Here is a 13,046-nt window from a genome sequence, read left to right as displayed (position 1 = left end):
AGCTCTGACATTTCAGTAAAAAAAAAAATGTTGTTGAACCTTACCCTTAATTCATAAATATTAGTAACTATATCTCAATACGACATTATTATTATTGTTATTATATTATTATTATTATTATTATTATTATTATTTTTGTCATTATTATGAAAACCTCATGAGCTAGAGAAGAAACTATAGGGCAGATTCAGACTCAGACTCTGGAAACAGAGCAAAAGAAGAATCTAGACAAGCTATTCAATTTATTTTTTATTTTTTAAGTGTTGACGTGTTGTTAATGTGCACATTAGTTGTCTGAGGCTTGATGCGTCAAGCTGAGACAAACTAGCACCACGACTTTTCTCATGTAACAGATACATATTAGCACATTTAGCTGGAATACAAATATATCATTCAGAATGTAACTTGTGTTACTGTCACCTACTAAATGCTCGCGTTAATCAAGGGTGGTTAAATAACGCAGCATAGCTACGCACCGAGCCTCGCTAATTGTTTGCAATCAAGATTACATTGCAGCATGTTGTCACGTGGAATCAAACATAACCTGCGGATTCAGAACATATCGTCTCAGAACATATGGGCCTCCTTTGAAGCGCATCTGGACATTTGCAGGATGAATAACACATTGTGTTCTTGAATGATAAGATGAAAGACGGATGCGTGAAGGCACCTCATCCCTCGGTGCCTTCACAGTGACGACTCGCACACACACACACACACACTTGCCATTTTGTAGCACTCCATTTTATTTCATCTTTAATTTGGCCCTCTTCTCTGACGGCCAAATATCAGTCGGCTTCACCATCTGGATTCCCACGGGCAGACATTAACATGAAATATGAACTTTGTCATGCAGTCATATTTACACATGAATATTTTTTTAAGATTAAAAACCGAGCCACTATAAAATCATCGGTGAAAAAAGTTAAAAATCGTCTTAAAATTTCTACATTGTAAGAGTAGAGTATGTTTATCATTGTGGTTGAAGTTTTTAGTGTACTCCATCACACTGAGAGCTGTCTTCAATATCAACGGAAATTTAAATAATCTGATGCAAGGTCACTTTGTTGCCATATGTAACATTTTAACTGCACAGGCACATTATGGAAAATGCCATTTAATACGTTTGTACTCATAAGAAGAACTGGCGGACACAGTATATGAACATGCAGATGATTTCGAATCGTCACTTTTTGGAATGCGAGCACACAGGAAGGCCAGATTCAAACCGACAACTTCAGAACTGTGAAGTTATCCTCTTGCACAATCAGCATCAGTTCCGCTCAAGCAGAACAGCTCGTCTCACAAAACCGTATGACTTTGTACCAGCTCCAGATGTGCGCATATGTCTACATTTCTACATGTAGGAGTACAAATGGCAGAAAGCAAGTGGACTGAAAGGTAGAGGTAAACAAAAGCTCACACACCAGCTGGGCCCCACACGTGCCACGGGGCTCCTCTCTAATCGGGTGGCATCCATCCAAACTCACGTGAACACGATGATGTAAGCAGGAAAAAGTCGATTGATTCAGAAGTTATTTGTGCCACATGCTAAGGAGTCAGTTTTGCTTCAGAAAAATTGAACTATTTCGACAAATCCGACAAAATATTCAAGCTGAAATTCACCCCCAAAAAATTAAGAAAATATTTCATCTTAATTGCTCTTCTATACAGCTAGCCTGCTCAACCTGAGCCGTCATTAGTTTCGAGATGATGATGACAGATGATAAAATTCTGAATAGAAATATGTCGCAGTGAGAACTGCGACTATAACAAAATTGAGGGGTAGGGAAGAGTGGAAATGAGGCGAAAACATCTACAATATTCCCCGGACTAGGCGCACCTGCATATAAGCCGCAGCAACTCTTTTTGAAAAAAAAAATTTTTTTTAAAAAGGTATGCAAGTGGCACCAGGCTATAAGCTGCATGTTGGAAAAAAATATTTGTTTACTGCATGTACAGAAAGATTTTGTACAGCGAATGCTTATAAAAGTAACACGGCAACAACTTTGCAAATTCAAACAGAACAGACCCAAAAGAAACAAAATGAGATTTATTTAGCGTATTTTCTGAACAATTGAGCGCCCCTAGTGGTGAAAGAAATATCCACAGAAAAGCTGCACCATTGTATTAGCTGAATGGTTCAAAATAAGCAGTGGCTTATAGTTCAGAAAATACGCTACATTAAGTCTGACTCTTTGTTTGAGGAAAAGAGATAAAGAGATAATGTAATATCAGTCGAGCTTTGGACACACACGCACACACACACATTCAAATGCAAATATATCCATGTCGGCTGCAGGAGGAATTAAAAGTCTCGGACATTTATTTGAATGTCATTAGCATTTTTAGTGCTTGTGTTATGAGACTAATATACTTTAGCACTAATTCCTTGTAGTGAAAGATTAACTGGGCCAATGCATGTGTTCCATATTATTGCAATTGTGAGCCAAACGCATTAAATTAGCCATTTAATTGCTGGAGCATGTACAAAATGATCATAACATAAACACAAAGATGCCCGTTTCTGAGCGATTAGAAGTGCGGCTAATTGACTCGGGGGGGGTCTCGAGGGTTTTCAGGTTTTCAAGTACATGTGCGCTCCCAGAAATGAAGATTTCACAATTGTGTGAAAGCTCCACAAAGTCTTTCCACTAATGCTGTGGTGTGTCATGGAGAGGAAAATTAACGGGCCATAATTGATCTCGTTTCATAGCGGCGGTATCCCTCCGTGGATTCAATTAATGAAACAAAACGTGCGGTTCATTTGAAATCTCAGACAAATGCTTATTGGCTCCAAATCAATGGACATTTCTGCCTGACGATCAGAGAAAAGATCATGAACAGAAAAGAAAACATACAACAATGAGGTCATTGCGACATTCCTCACGGCGCCCAGAATGAATATTTGCACGGGAACTGTTGTTTTGTATGACATCCTGTGATGCAATCAACAGCATGCTGGTCTTTTTTTTGTTTGTTTTCATGTCAGGATTGCCACACAATTTACTGTAAAAATGATAAGTGGTAAGGAGAAAATAGAATGGTTGATCATGGTGATGACACGCCTACCTCATAGTTGAGAGTTTTGTCGTCTGAGGCCTTCCTCTGGAGAGTTTGCATATTTCGTTTTCTCCTGGTACTCCGGCAACCTCTCACATTCACAAAAACATGCATGTTAGGTTCATTGAAGACTTCAGTTTATTCCAGAGGAGACTGTATAATATTTCTTATAAGACAAACATTGAAGTGTAGTGCATGGTGAGTGATTTGTTTGTATTTCCGGCTTCACAAAGTGAAAAATGGCCAGTAGCACGAAAATGTTTGCGGTCCTGCCTTATATTTAAAAACGTGTGCGAGTGTATATGTGCGCAATGTGCATTGTTGAAATGTCAATGCTAGGTGATCGATTTATTCTTTAAAGCAGGGTTGTCAAACAAAAATACACAGTGGGCCAAAAAGTCAAACTTGAACAAAACCCCGGGCCGGCCTTCAATTTTTTTTTTTATTGAATTTTTTTCATTATAAGTGGTTTTATTAATGCAATACAATGTTTAGTTTTTAAAATTTCTATTTTCATTTTGAATGTCACTATTATCATATAAAATGTCAAATGTTTTAGTTGTCATTTGGTATAGCCTCGCGGCCCAAATATAATCACACTGCGGGCCAAATTTTCTGTTTTGAATGCACTCACAGTCAAAAGATCAAATAAAAACTGCTCTGCCAAAGTATGAACCTCAGTTTCCTTTTTTTTTTTTTTTTTATTTGCATTATCATACATTAGGTACAAATGACACAATCCGTTACAAGGTAGGTTGCTCAGTCGTTTTAAAGGTTTCAGGATGCCAAGGAAAGAGACCAAACATTTGCAAAATACAAGGTAATCCTTTATTTCTTGTTTACGTAGGCATCTACTGGAAGGAGTTTATGTACAAGGGCAGTAAGAGATCGTGTGATGAGTTTGGCAATAAGACATTTCTGCCGTAATTAAAAAAAAAATGACACGTCCTGCACCTCTCTTAACTGGCACTGACTAACTTCTATGCGGAGACAACGAGATTTATCTGAAGCCATACGACGTGGAAGATGAAGAAAACAAACCATTCACTCATACGTTACAATTAAGATGTCATCATTAGTATGTGGCCTGAATTCATTCAATTAAGGAAAAATAAATGACGCAAATGTAAACGAGGTAAAACACCAACATACGCATGACTCTAAACTTTTGGGGGATTTATCACGGGCAAAAAAGTTGGACTTGTTTACAATTTATATGCGGTGTAAATGTGTGCGTGAATACGATGCAAAAATGAGGGGGGGGGGATTAATTCATTTAACGCACGTACCATATTTTCTCTGTGCTTTGCTTTCTTTGATCACATATCAGCAGTTTCATTTTCTATGTCCAGAAAAGAAGATTTTAATAAGTTCTTGCATTTTTTTTACCCTTATTTGTCAATTTCCCCGACACCTATTGATCACTGTCCAATCAATAAAATAAAATTCTATTCATATTCCGTTTTTAAATCCAATAAAAATCTCATTTTCTCGCATTGAAAAATTTTTTTAATTGCACAATAATTCTATGCAGATTGACGTAAGGGTCACAGGTTTTGCAATGGCTCAAATTTTGTCTTTCAATAATTTTGCAACTTCCGTTTGACATTGCGTCTATGTTGAACGTATTGAAGGCCAACATTGTGCATTTCTGCACAAATGTGATGAAATTGTCGAATAAAAGACTTTTCAGTATATGGAGTGCCACACTTATTAAAAATTCTTTCTCCCAAAAAATTCTCAGCAAACGAAATTTGACATTGGGCAAATCAATCTTTTTACTTGGTGGCCACTGCAGTTGTCACCGAATGCCCTGCGATGGTGTTTGAATTCAAAATGAAAAACGTTGCAGTAGCAAACAATGTGTCAAGTAGGGAAAGGCACACATACAGGAAGATTTTGGATTCTTTGTGGCATGCTCACACTAACTGTCATTTCAACAACCATAATTTGACTTTTCTGCAAAGAAAGCATGTAGGGGAGGGGGGGGGCATGACGCAACATCATTGTAGACTAGGTTTGGCAAGAGAAGTAAACTCAAAAAAGGACGGGGGCTGGCATATTTGTTTGGCACGGGAAAGATGATTTTCGATTTGCTGCATTTTTACACAAGTCACATATTGCAGGAAAGAAAATTCAGGTGTGTGTGTGTTTTTTTAAAACATTCTCGCATTGTCTGAAGAGGCTAGAAAGATAACTGACTATGGACACTAAAGCAAAACGACGAAAATAACCGAAACACGACATTTTAAGATTCCAAACCCCATGAATGAGACATTAGCAAGTGAGTGGTCCCACGGGTCGATCGCAAAAGAACAAGCAGAGTTGAAGGAGCACAAAATATCACAATGTTTAAGAGATTTGTTAAAAATAACAACGCCACAAAATCAATGCATATTTTTTTTTAAATTATGTGGGCAATAAAATGATATAATTTAATATGATCAGGATTATTTTCAGTAGAAAAAAAAAATTCAAATTAATTGTTATTTCAGTGCATTTTTTTCCCCACTAACAAATGCGACAAAATTGTCATGATAAAATCTTCTGCATGTTCAAGATAAGAACTCTTCACCAATGAGCAAGAAAAAAAACAAAAATGCACCAACTATATTATTCAAATCCTACACACATCTTAGAAATACTGACCATAAAGATGTCGAGTGAAAACAGAAGATGATGCACAGGGACGTCCTGTTGCTATGGCAACTTCCAGCTGATTGAAATAGTCTTTAAAACGCTTTTGGATTTTGAGGGGAGTAAACTTTCCGTTTGAATGGAGTATTCCATTGAAGTGGCATGCTGCATTTAATGACTCACGTGCATGAGCGACGCTACCACGTGCTTGCTCGGCCAACGCAACTTCCAATCAAACGACAGTAACCGTTGTTCATCCAGTCAACCGAAACGAGCAACTCGCAATGTGACTTCTGCAAGATGATGATGATACACCGTGAATCTGCAGTTTCGTATCGGAAGGTCCTCTCGACAATGTAAGAAAAGCACATTTAGGTGTTGGTATAAAATTTTGAAACACCCAGTGATTATTATTTACAAAGGCGTTATACACTGATTTAGATGCATTCTAATTTCTAATGACGAGGAAGGTGAGGGACGTACAAATATTTATAGAATTCGGAACAAATAAATAAAATAAAAATCGAATGGGGGATTGTTGTCTAACAGACAACATTCAACAATAAAAAATGAACATTGCATCTTAATTATGACCGCTATATCCAGGAAACCTAAATTTACGAGATTAAATATGTGTAAATATAGGACATGATGTTATTTTCTAAAAGGTTAATGAGAATTTGCTGATTCCCGTCCGTAGGCTTTGAACGTATGAATCATTTATATACAGTTGGAGACACACTGTAAACTTTTAGTAATTATTTTAAAAAGTGTATATAGAATCGCAAAGCCTTCAGTGAGTTAAAGCCAAAGAGTTTGTAAATGTGTTTAAAGAATCATAAAAAGACTGTTTGTGTCATGATGTGAATTTAAGTTTCGTCAGGCCTCGAAATTTGGAACTTTGTAAATTTCTTTGTCAGGCCCCATTGCATTTTATATTAAAATCTGACTTCATATTTTTTTTCTTTTTTTTTTTTTGCTACCACTGGCAATCGAGACAATCACACGACATTAAAACCTTACAGACATAAATAAATTCAACAAGCAGAAAGCTGTAAACATGATACAGGAAACATTGAATCACAAGGTGCATTCTCAATGCCTGCATCACCTCTCCTTCATATTTGGCTACGATCGCTTTTACCTCCACAACCTTCCCAGGAGGTCACGTCAGGCTAATCTTAACGCTTCGTTAAAAACTAAACGGTGAGCAACCAACAAGATGCGTGCGTGTGGACAAGAATGCTTCTCAAATAAGTCATACAATACATGCATCTACAGAATTAATCCATGCTTTGAACGCTCCTTTGAAAATGATCTTGCTTCGATAATACACAGCCACACAATAATGGATTCCTTTACTGACATCAGATACTGGCATTGATAAACACTGTTCTATCTCAGTGCGTCCAGTTTTGGAGTAAACTTTCAATAAAGAGGACATGATTGTCCACAATACATGCTCATTCGTGAACTCAAGGAAATGACCTCTCGTAAATCAAACCTAATCTCGAACGCAAAATATACCGTCGAAAACAAATAAGCATGCTGTCTGCGATTAGGAACGATACATCAAGTTTTGTCGTGTCAAGTGGCGGTCGTACGTTAGGTTGTTGCTTTGTGTTAGTGGATGGCAGTGAGTAGAGGAGATCCTTGACGGATGAGTACGGAGCGGGTTGAGACGTTTGGCCATCCTTCTCATGCGCTGTTGTTGAGCGACGGGTGTACAAACTGCGGGTTTATGAAGGAGAAGCCCGCAAACTCGGCCTGGTCGATGTTGGCGATCACCAGCTGGTCGGGAGGTGTGAGCTGAGGCTGCGTGCGGGTGAAGAACTTGTCGAAGTTCTCGGCGCCTTTGCCACACTGTATTGACGAGACAAATACACACATGGAAGAGATACACTTAAAAGAATGAATGAATGTGTATGTCAGGCATTTATGAGAATAAGGCCTTATCCAAACGGAAAGGGAGCCGACCTATCTCTTTTGTTTTTAAAAGGGTTCCCATTTTTTTAATGGTCTCCTCATTCTTATTTTTATAAAAAAAATAAAAAATGAAAAAAAAGTGTGCCCAAACAGACGCTGTAACGCTGCAGTATGCATGCCAGGCCTGAGGTGGCGCTGCAACACTGCCAAAGCAAGTCGACGAAAACAGAAAAACACGACTGTACGATGCGTAAAGAAAAGACCCATTTGTGATGACGACATACAAATTCTAACAGAACAGCTGTCACCGTTGTCATCAGTCTTGATTGTTCGTCACAACTATCAACAATTTTGCAGATTTGACACAAGCAGGGACCGACTCGGGGGTCATCTTTGAATCTTTAATAAAATGTTTAAAAAAAAAGAAAAAAGAAGCATTTATAATACGTGTGAATGTTTTGTTTCTGATCTAACCCAAACTGCTTTAAAATACTGTCCGAATAAATTACGTTTGCAGAGTACAAAATCCGACAAGTTGGAGTTGACGTTGAACTCGACAGTGTGCCCATTGCAAGAAACATTGCAACCATTTTCCACTCGAACCACGTGGTAACGGGGACAAAATGTACCATAATGAAGTGGATCGCGGCAATCTCTTCATCTAAATAGTCTGTGTCCAGTGGCACGTAAAAAAAATGGAAAATAACACACCTGACTATTAACATCACATTACATGCTCCATATCTCATTCACATCAATGGCAGTGGAGCGTTCACAAGAGCAAATCAGCATTGGCACAGCTGCGCAAACACTTTCAAACCAACGAGGTTCATTCCATGTGAGGCTTAGCTTCGTATTAAACGAGCACACATGTGACCTGCAGCTACTTTTAATTAGCAGGCAAAAGAATTACAGTAAATAAATGATTTCCTGACTAATTAAGCATGGTTATCCAAATCATAACGCACACCTTCGAATCCAGGTATTGGAAAAACACAAGACTTAGATTGTTACAAAGATGATTAGAAAGCATTTTTTGAAAGATGGAATGAAAAGTCACACCCTTGGAAGTACGGTGTACGTACTAGTATGTCTGCCCCGCAGTTTTGTGTTGTTTTTTTTTAATGCTTATGCAGATTTTTTGCAGGTTCTCTGCTTCCTCACACATTTTCAATCTGACGCGCACATGGTATGGGACCAGTTTTTGGTGGCTAAGGTGAAGGATTTTGGTTTGCCCCCACCACGGCATGTTTGTAATTCGTCCTTGTTGGCAAAGTTTGGACCTTTTATCACGAATGTTAGCATTAGCTGCCTTATGATAGCTTTGGTGATACGGGATTTGTGTCGCCATTTTAGACCTGTTGCTGTTCCCAACACCAAAATACCAACAAACCGAACTGTACAGATTCTTTTTTTTGGGGGGGGGGGTTTAATTTCTGATGCTACTTTTGCGGTTAATAGTCATATTTTTCTTTTGCTTGTTCTATTAATTATTATTATTAATAATTTAAAAAAAATATGTGACTAAAACTAGACAATCTGTTTGAATTCCCACGGACAAAAAGTCTCTTGAAATGACTAAAATGCGATTAAAACTAATAAGCATTTTCATTCTACAGACTAAATCGGTGACTAAAATAAAAATGGCAGACAAGAGAAGACCGTTTTCAACGGTGCTTTCTTGATAATGAAGCGCCATTTTTACATGCATACCCACAAACGCAAAAAAAAAAAAAAATAATAATAATCCAATGTCAGTGTTAAAAATGGTTTATAAAAATAAACTCAAAGTAAGGCGACTAGAACTAGACACTAATGAAGAACGACGTAGATACGGATTGATGAGAACGAGTGCGTCTCCTGACCTAATTGGTGGTCTCAATTTTCTCCCAAGTAAGTTCAACTTGCTGGTGGGATGTCCCTGGCTGCTCTAATGTGTCTAACTTTTCCTTCCTTCTCTGATTAATTAAGATCTGAGTCTTGTTCCGACAGAGCTGCTTATTTAGGTCAAGAGAGATTCATCACGTGTGCTTGGCCATGTCGGGCTACTTTTAACTTTGTTGTGCCGCGTTTTGGCCTGAACTCGCGCTGCTGGGAGCAGAAGCCTCTTGGCTGCTCATGACTTCTCATTCAACCCCCACCATCATCTCCTCACATGAAGCATCTGTCAAGTGAAAAAAAGGCTTCCACAAAAGAGCCAACTCCAGCAACGGCGCACGCTGTCGTCATGTGAAGTGTTTAGAATAGACCAGTGGTTCTCAAACGGGCGTACGAGGACCCCTTGGGGGTACTTGAAAGAACTCCAAGGGGTGTTGGAGATTTTAAATAAAATGTTGAACGGGGAAAAATCCTTAAAAAAATAATTATTGAATTGATTAAATGATTCAGGAACAAGATGGAAGTTCATAAAACAGATTTCAATGTAATAATTTTGAAAACTCCAGATTCTCCCGCATACTCGAATGGTTTGACCCAATTTATCACATGCCATCTTTTGTTACCTGTCAATCACTTGAAGACGCAAATAATGGAGTCATGATTGAAGTGTAAGTCTTCTGAAAAAACTCGGGCAAACAGAAGTGCAAAAGAAGGCCAAACCAAAGTCGAGAAAATTCCGATTGTATGTTGAAGATTATGATTTATTTGGCTTTACGCCCCACAAGTTGCAGATCTCCTCATTGATCCAAACGAGGACACTTTGTTGATTTTTTTTTGTGAACCAATACAAATGAAGTTTGAAAAGTATATTTTATCACACATTGATGGCATGTTTTATTTTATTTATTTATTTATTTTTTTTAACCCAAAAATGCTTTGTGCTGAAAAAATTATTTCACAGGGGGTAGATCACCGAAAAAAGGTTGAGAACCTTTGGAATCAACAACTATAACACCGAGTTCCAGTGATGCAGCACAAAATAACACATCACCATAACCTTGGCTACATTTGCCAAGGAGGGGTTTTTGTCTGCTGTGCGTGATTTTATAATTTTTTTTTTTTTTAAACTCCACAATTGAACCAGACCTGGCATTCTTTAAACAAGAGAGTGATGTTTTAAATAAAATAAGGACTTTTGAAACTGCTGAATGTGACCGGTTAGCACGATGGCCTCACGGTGCAGAGGTCGTGGGTTCGATTCCGGCTCCGGCCTTCCTGTGTGGAGTTTGCATGATCTCCCCGTGCCTGCGTGGGTTTCGAAAACGAGGTGAAAGAGCATGTCATGAAAAGAGGACCGCTGTCTCCGCGACATGTTTCATTTTGGGACCATGACCTCATTCTCATGGTGTGAGTCAGCCAAATCTTACTTGGTCGACGACCCATTCTGTTGCTACATTGTCGGTGACAAAATGTCCTACATGGGAATTTCTTTCTCACATCTTTTATCTCTTTGCCTGTTTCCCTTTATCTCCCCCTCTCTCTCTCTCTCTCTCTCTCTCTTTCTCTCGCTATTTGCATGTACACAGCCATGCACGCCTCTGCACTCAAGCATATTAAAATAAGTCAGCTACTTAGGGTGATAACTGTCGGCTCGCCTCCATGAAGAGTGGTGCCAACTCTCGCTCTCACGCGCTGCAACGACCTCGCGCTCTCGCTACAGTCACAATGGTGAGAAGCTCTCCACTCTTCACCTCCTCTCACCGCAAAATGGATTTGTTTAGTAACAGCGAAGACGTTTGAACTCAGCATATGTTTCACCAAGATAAGCAGTTTATGAGGAGAGCAAGAAATTATTTTTAATTATTTTTTTTTTTTTGCTTGTAGGTGTGATTAATGTACTTTTTTAAATGCTTTGGATGCACTCCTACTTTGCCATTAAAGATTGGAACACTGACTACATAAACGCAAATATTAACATCGCATTAAGAAATGAACAATATGTATTGATCCTCAATTACTAAAAAAAACAGTCCGGCGTCCTTGCAAGGCCAAGCCTTTACTGATTAGCAGTGAGGAAAATCAATCACTAAAGATTGCACATGCTTGACCTTTGACCAGTTGCATACACCAATCACTTGGTTTGCTGATATGACAGTCTTGGCGCAAATATGTGACCAATCAGGACGCATAGCTGCCTCGTCCAAAATAAAAAGTGCATGAGAGATTACTGCAGTGATTAGAAGAGAGCCTCAAAACAAACTGCTCCCTTGCTTTCACTCCCTCTCTCCGAGGACTGAAAATTCGGACAAACCCGCGGACGAAGAAGAAACAGACAACTCGAGCACTGGTCTTTGGACAGGCATCCTTAAAAAAAAAAAAAAAAAAAAAAAAAAAAAAAGATCTTTGACGTCTTTAGCCGTCAATGGTACTAAATGACTTAAGTGTTTGATATCACCTCATGTTGATTAGTATTGAAAAAACACGGCTTTCCGAGATTTCTCGAGGCTGTACCCTTCATCGTCTTCCATCTGCAGTGAGTCACACGTGAATGTTTCCTAATTCACGTGAGTGGCCATACACTACATTAGGTATGCCGTCCGTGGCCACTATCGCAGGATGCAACGACACAGACCTCCCACTCTTCATTTCTCGTATTCATTCCCAGCTCACACAACTTATCAATCAACAGCTTCTCCACTTGACCTGCTTTCCTCCTTCCTCCTTCAAGCCATAAAGCATGTCGGCCATATAAGTGGGCGTTTCTCGCTAACGCTGCTCAATGGATGTTGTCGGTCGTGCCTCGGTAACGACATCCCCGTGATGAATGTGCACTTCATGAGAATGCCTCGATGCTCATTGCGGCGCCGTTTTTATCCACCTTTGGATGCGGGCGAGGGTATTGATTGCAATTGCGCGGCTGTCGCGGGTGGATGAAATGAGATTGAGCGAGGATGGATGTGCATAAAAAGAGGGGAGAGGAGACAGAATGGATTGGGGAGGAAGGGTTGGATGTAGTCGAGTGCGAAGGGAGTGTAACGACTGCTATTTGCCGCTAATGGACTCCACCGTGCTGTTTTAGTGAGACGGACGTGATGGACCATTACATAACGGATCGTGACAGTCATCGCATTTTTTTTTTAATCTTTTTTTTTTTTTTTTTTCCACATCTACAGTACAACCATGCAAACAATCACTGCGCTACCACAATGCATGCATCGGCTTCCCTTCAACTTCCAACTGGACCAGAAGAAAAGTAAACAAGCACAAAGCCCAGAAGCTTCCATCCCCCCCCCCCCTCCCCCCACACTTTTAAAAAGTTGCACTTTTGTGCGGCAAACACATTGAAAGCAAAAAAAAAAATGCAGGGCATGCATCCTCAGCTTGTCTCCATTTCCGCAGCACTCACATTCGTCCATCATACGCTCTTTCAAATTGAAAGCCACGCACGCGCGCACACACACACGCACACACACACACAACATGTGCATGACACAAAGTGCATCCATTGAGCAGCAGGAGGCTACAGGGACATTGAGGCCGGG

General features: G+C 39.3%; 1 protein-coding gene across 1 annotated transcript in view; it reads right to left on the bottom strand.

Annotated features, from left to right (window-relative positions):
• Window positions 1-3,868: 3,868 nt before the first annotated feature.
• prkcaa (protein kinase C, alpha, a) overlaps window positions 3,869-13,046 on the bottom strand; it is a 76,276-nt gene continuing 67,098 nt past the window's right edge. The window contains exon 17 of the mRNA XM_088301858.1: window positions 3,869-7,563. Coding sequence (XP_088157984.1) covers window positions 7,399-7,563 — 165 coding nt within the window. The 3' untranslated portion in view covers window positions 3,869-7,398. The remainder of the gene's footprint in view (window positions 7,564-13,046) is intronic.

The sequence above is a fragment of the Idiotropiscis lumnitzeri genome, chromosome 8 (assembly GCF_059441095.1).
Source record: "Idiotropiscis lumnitzeri isolate Australia: NSW breed Sydney's pygmy pipehorse chromosome 8, RoL_Ilum_1.0, whole genome shotgun sequence".
In the NCBI taxonomy this organism is placed as follows: Eukaryota; Metazoa; Chordata; class Actinopteri; order Syngnathiformes; family Syngnathidae; genus Idiotropiscis; species Idiotropiscis lumnitzeri.
Note: the sequence above shows the minus strand (reverse complement) of the source record. Positions and strands in the feature narration are given on the sequence as shown.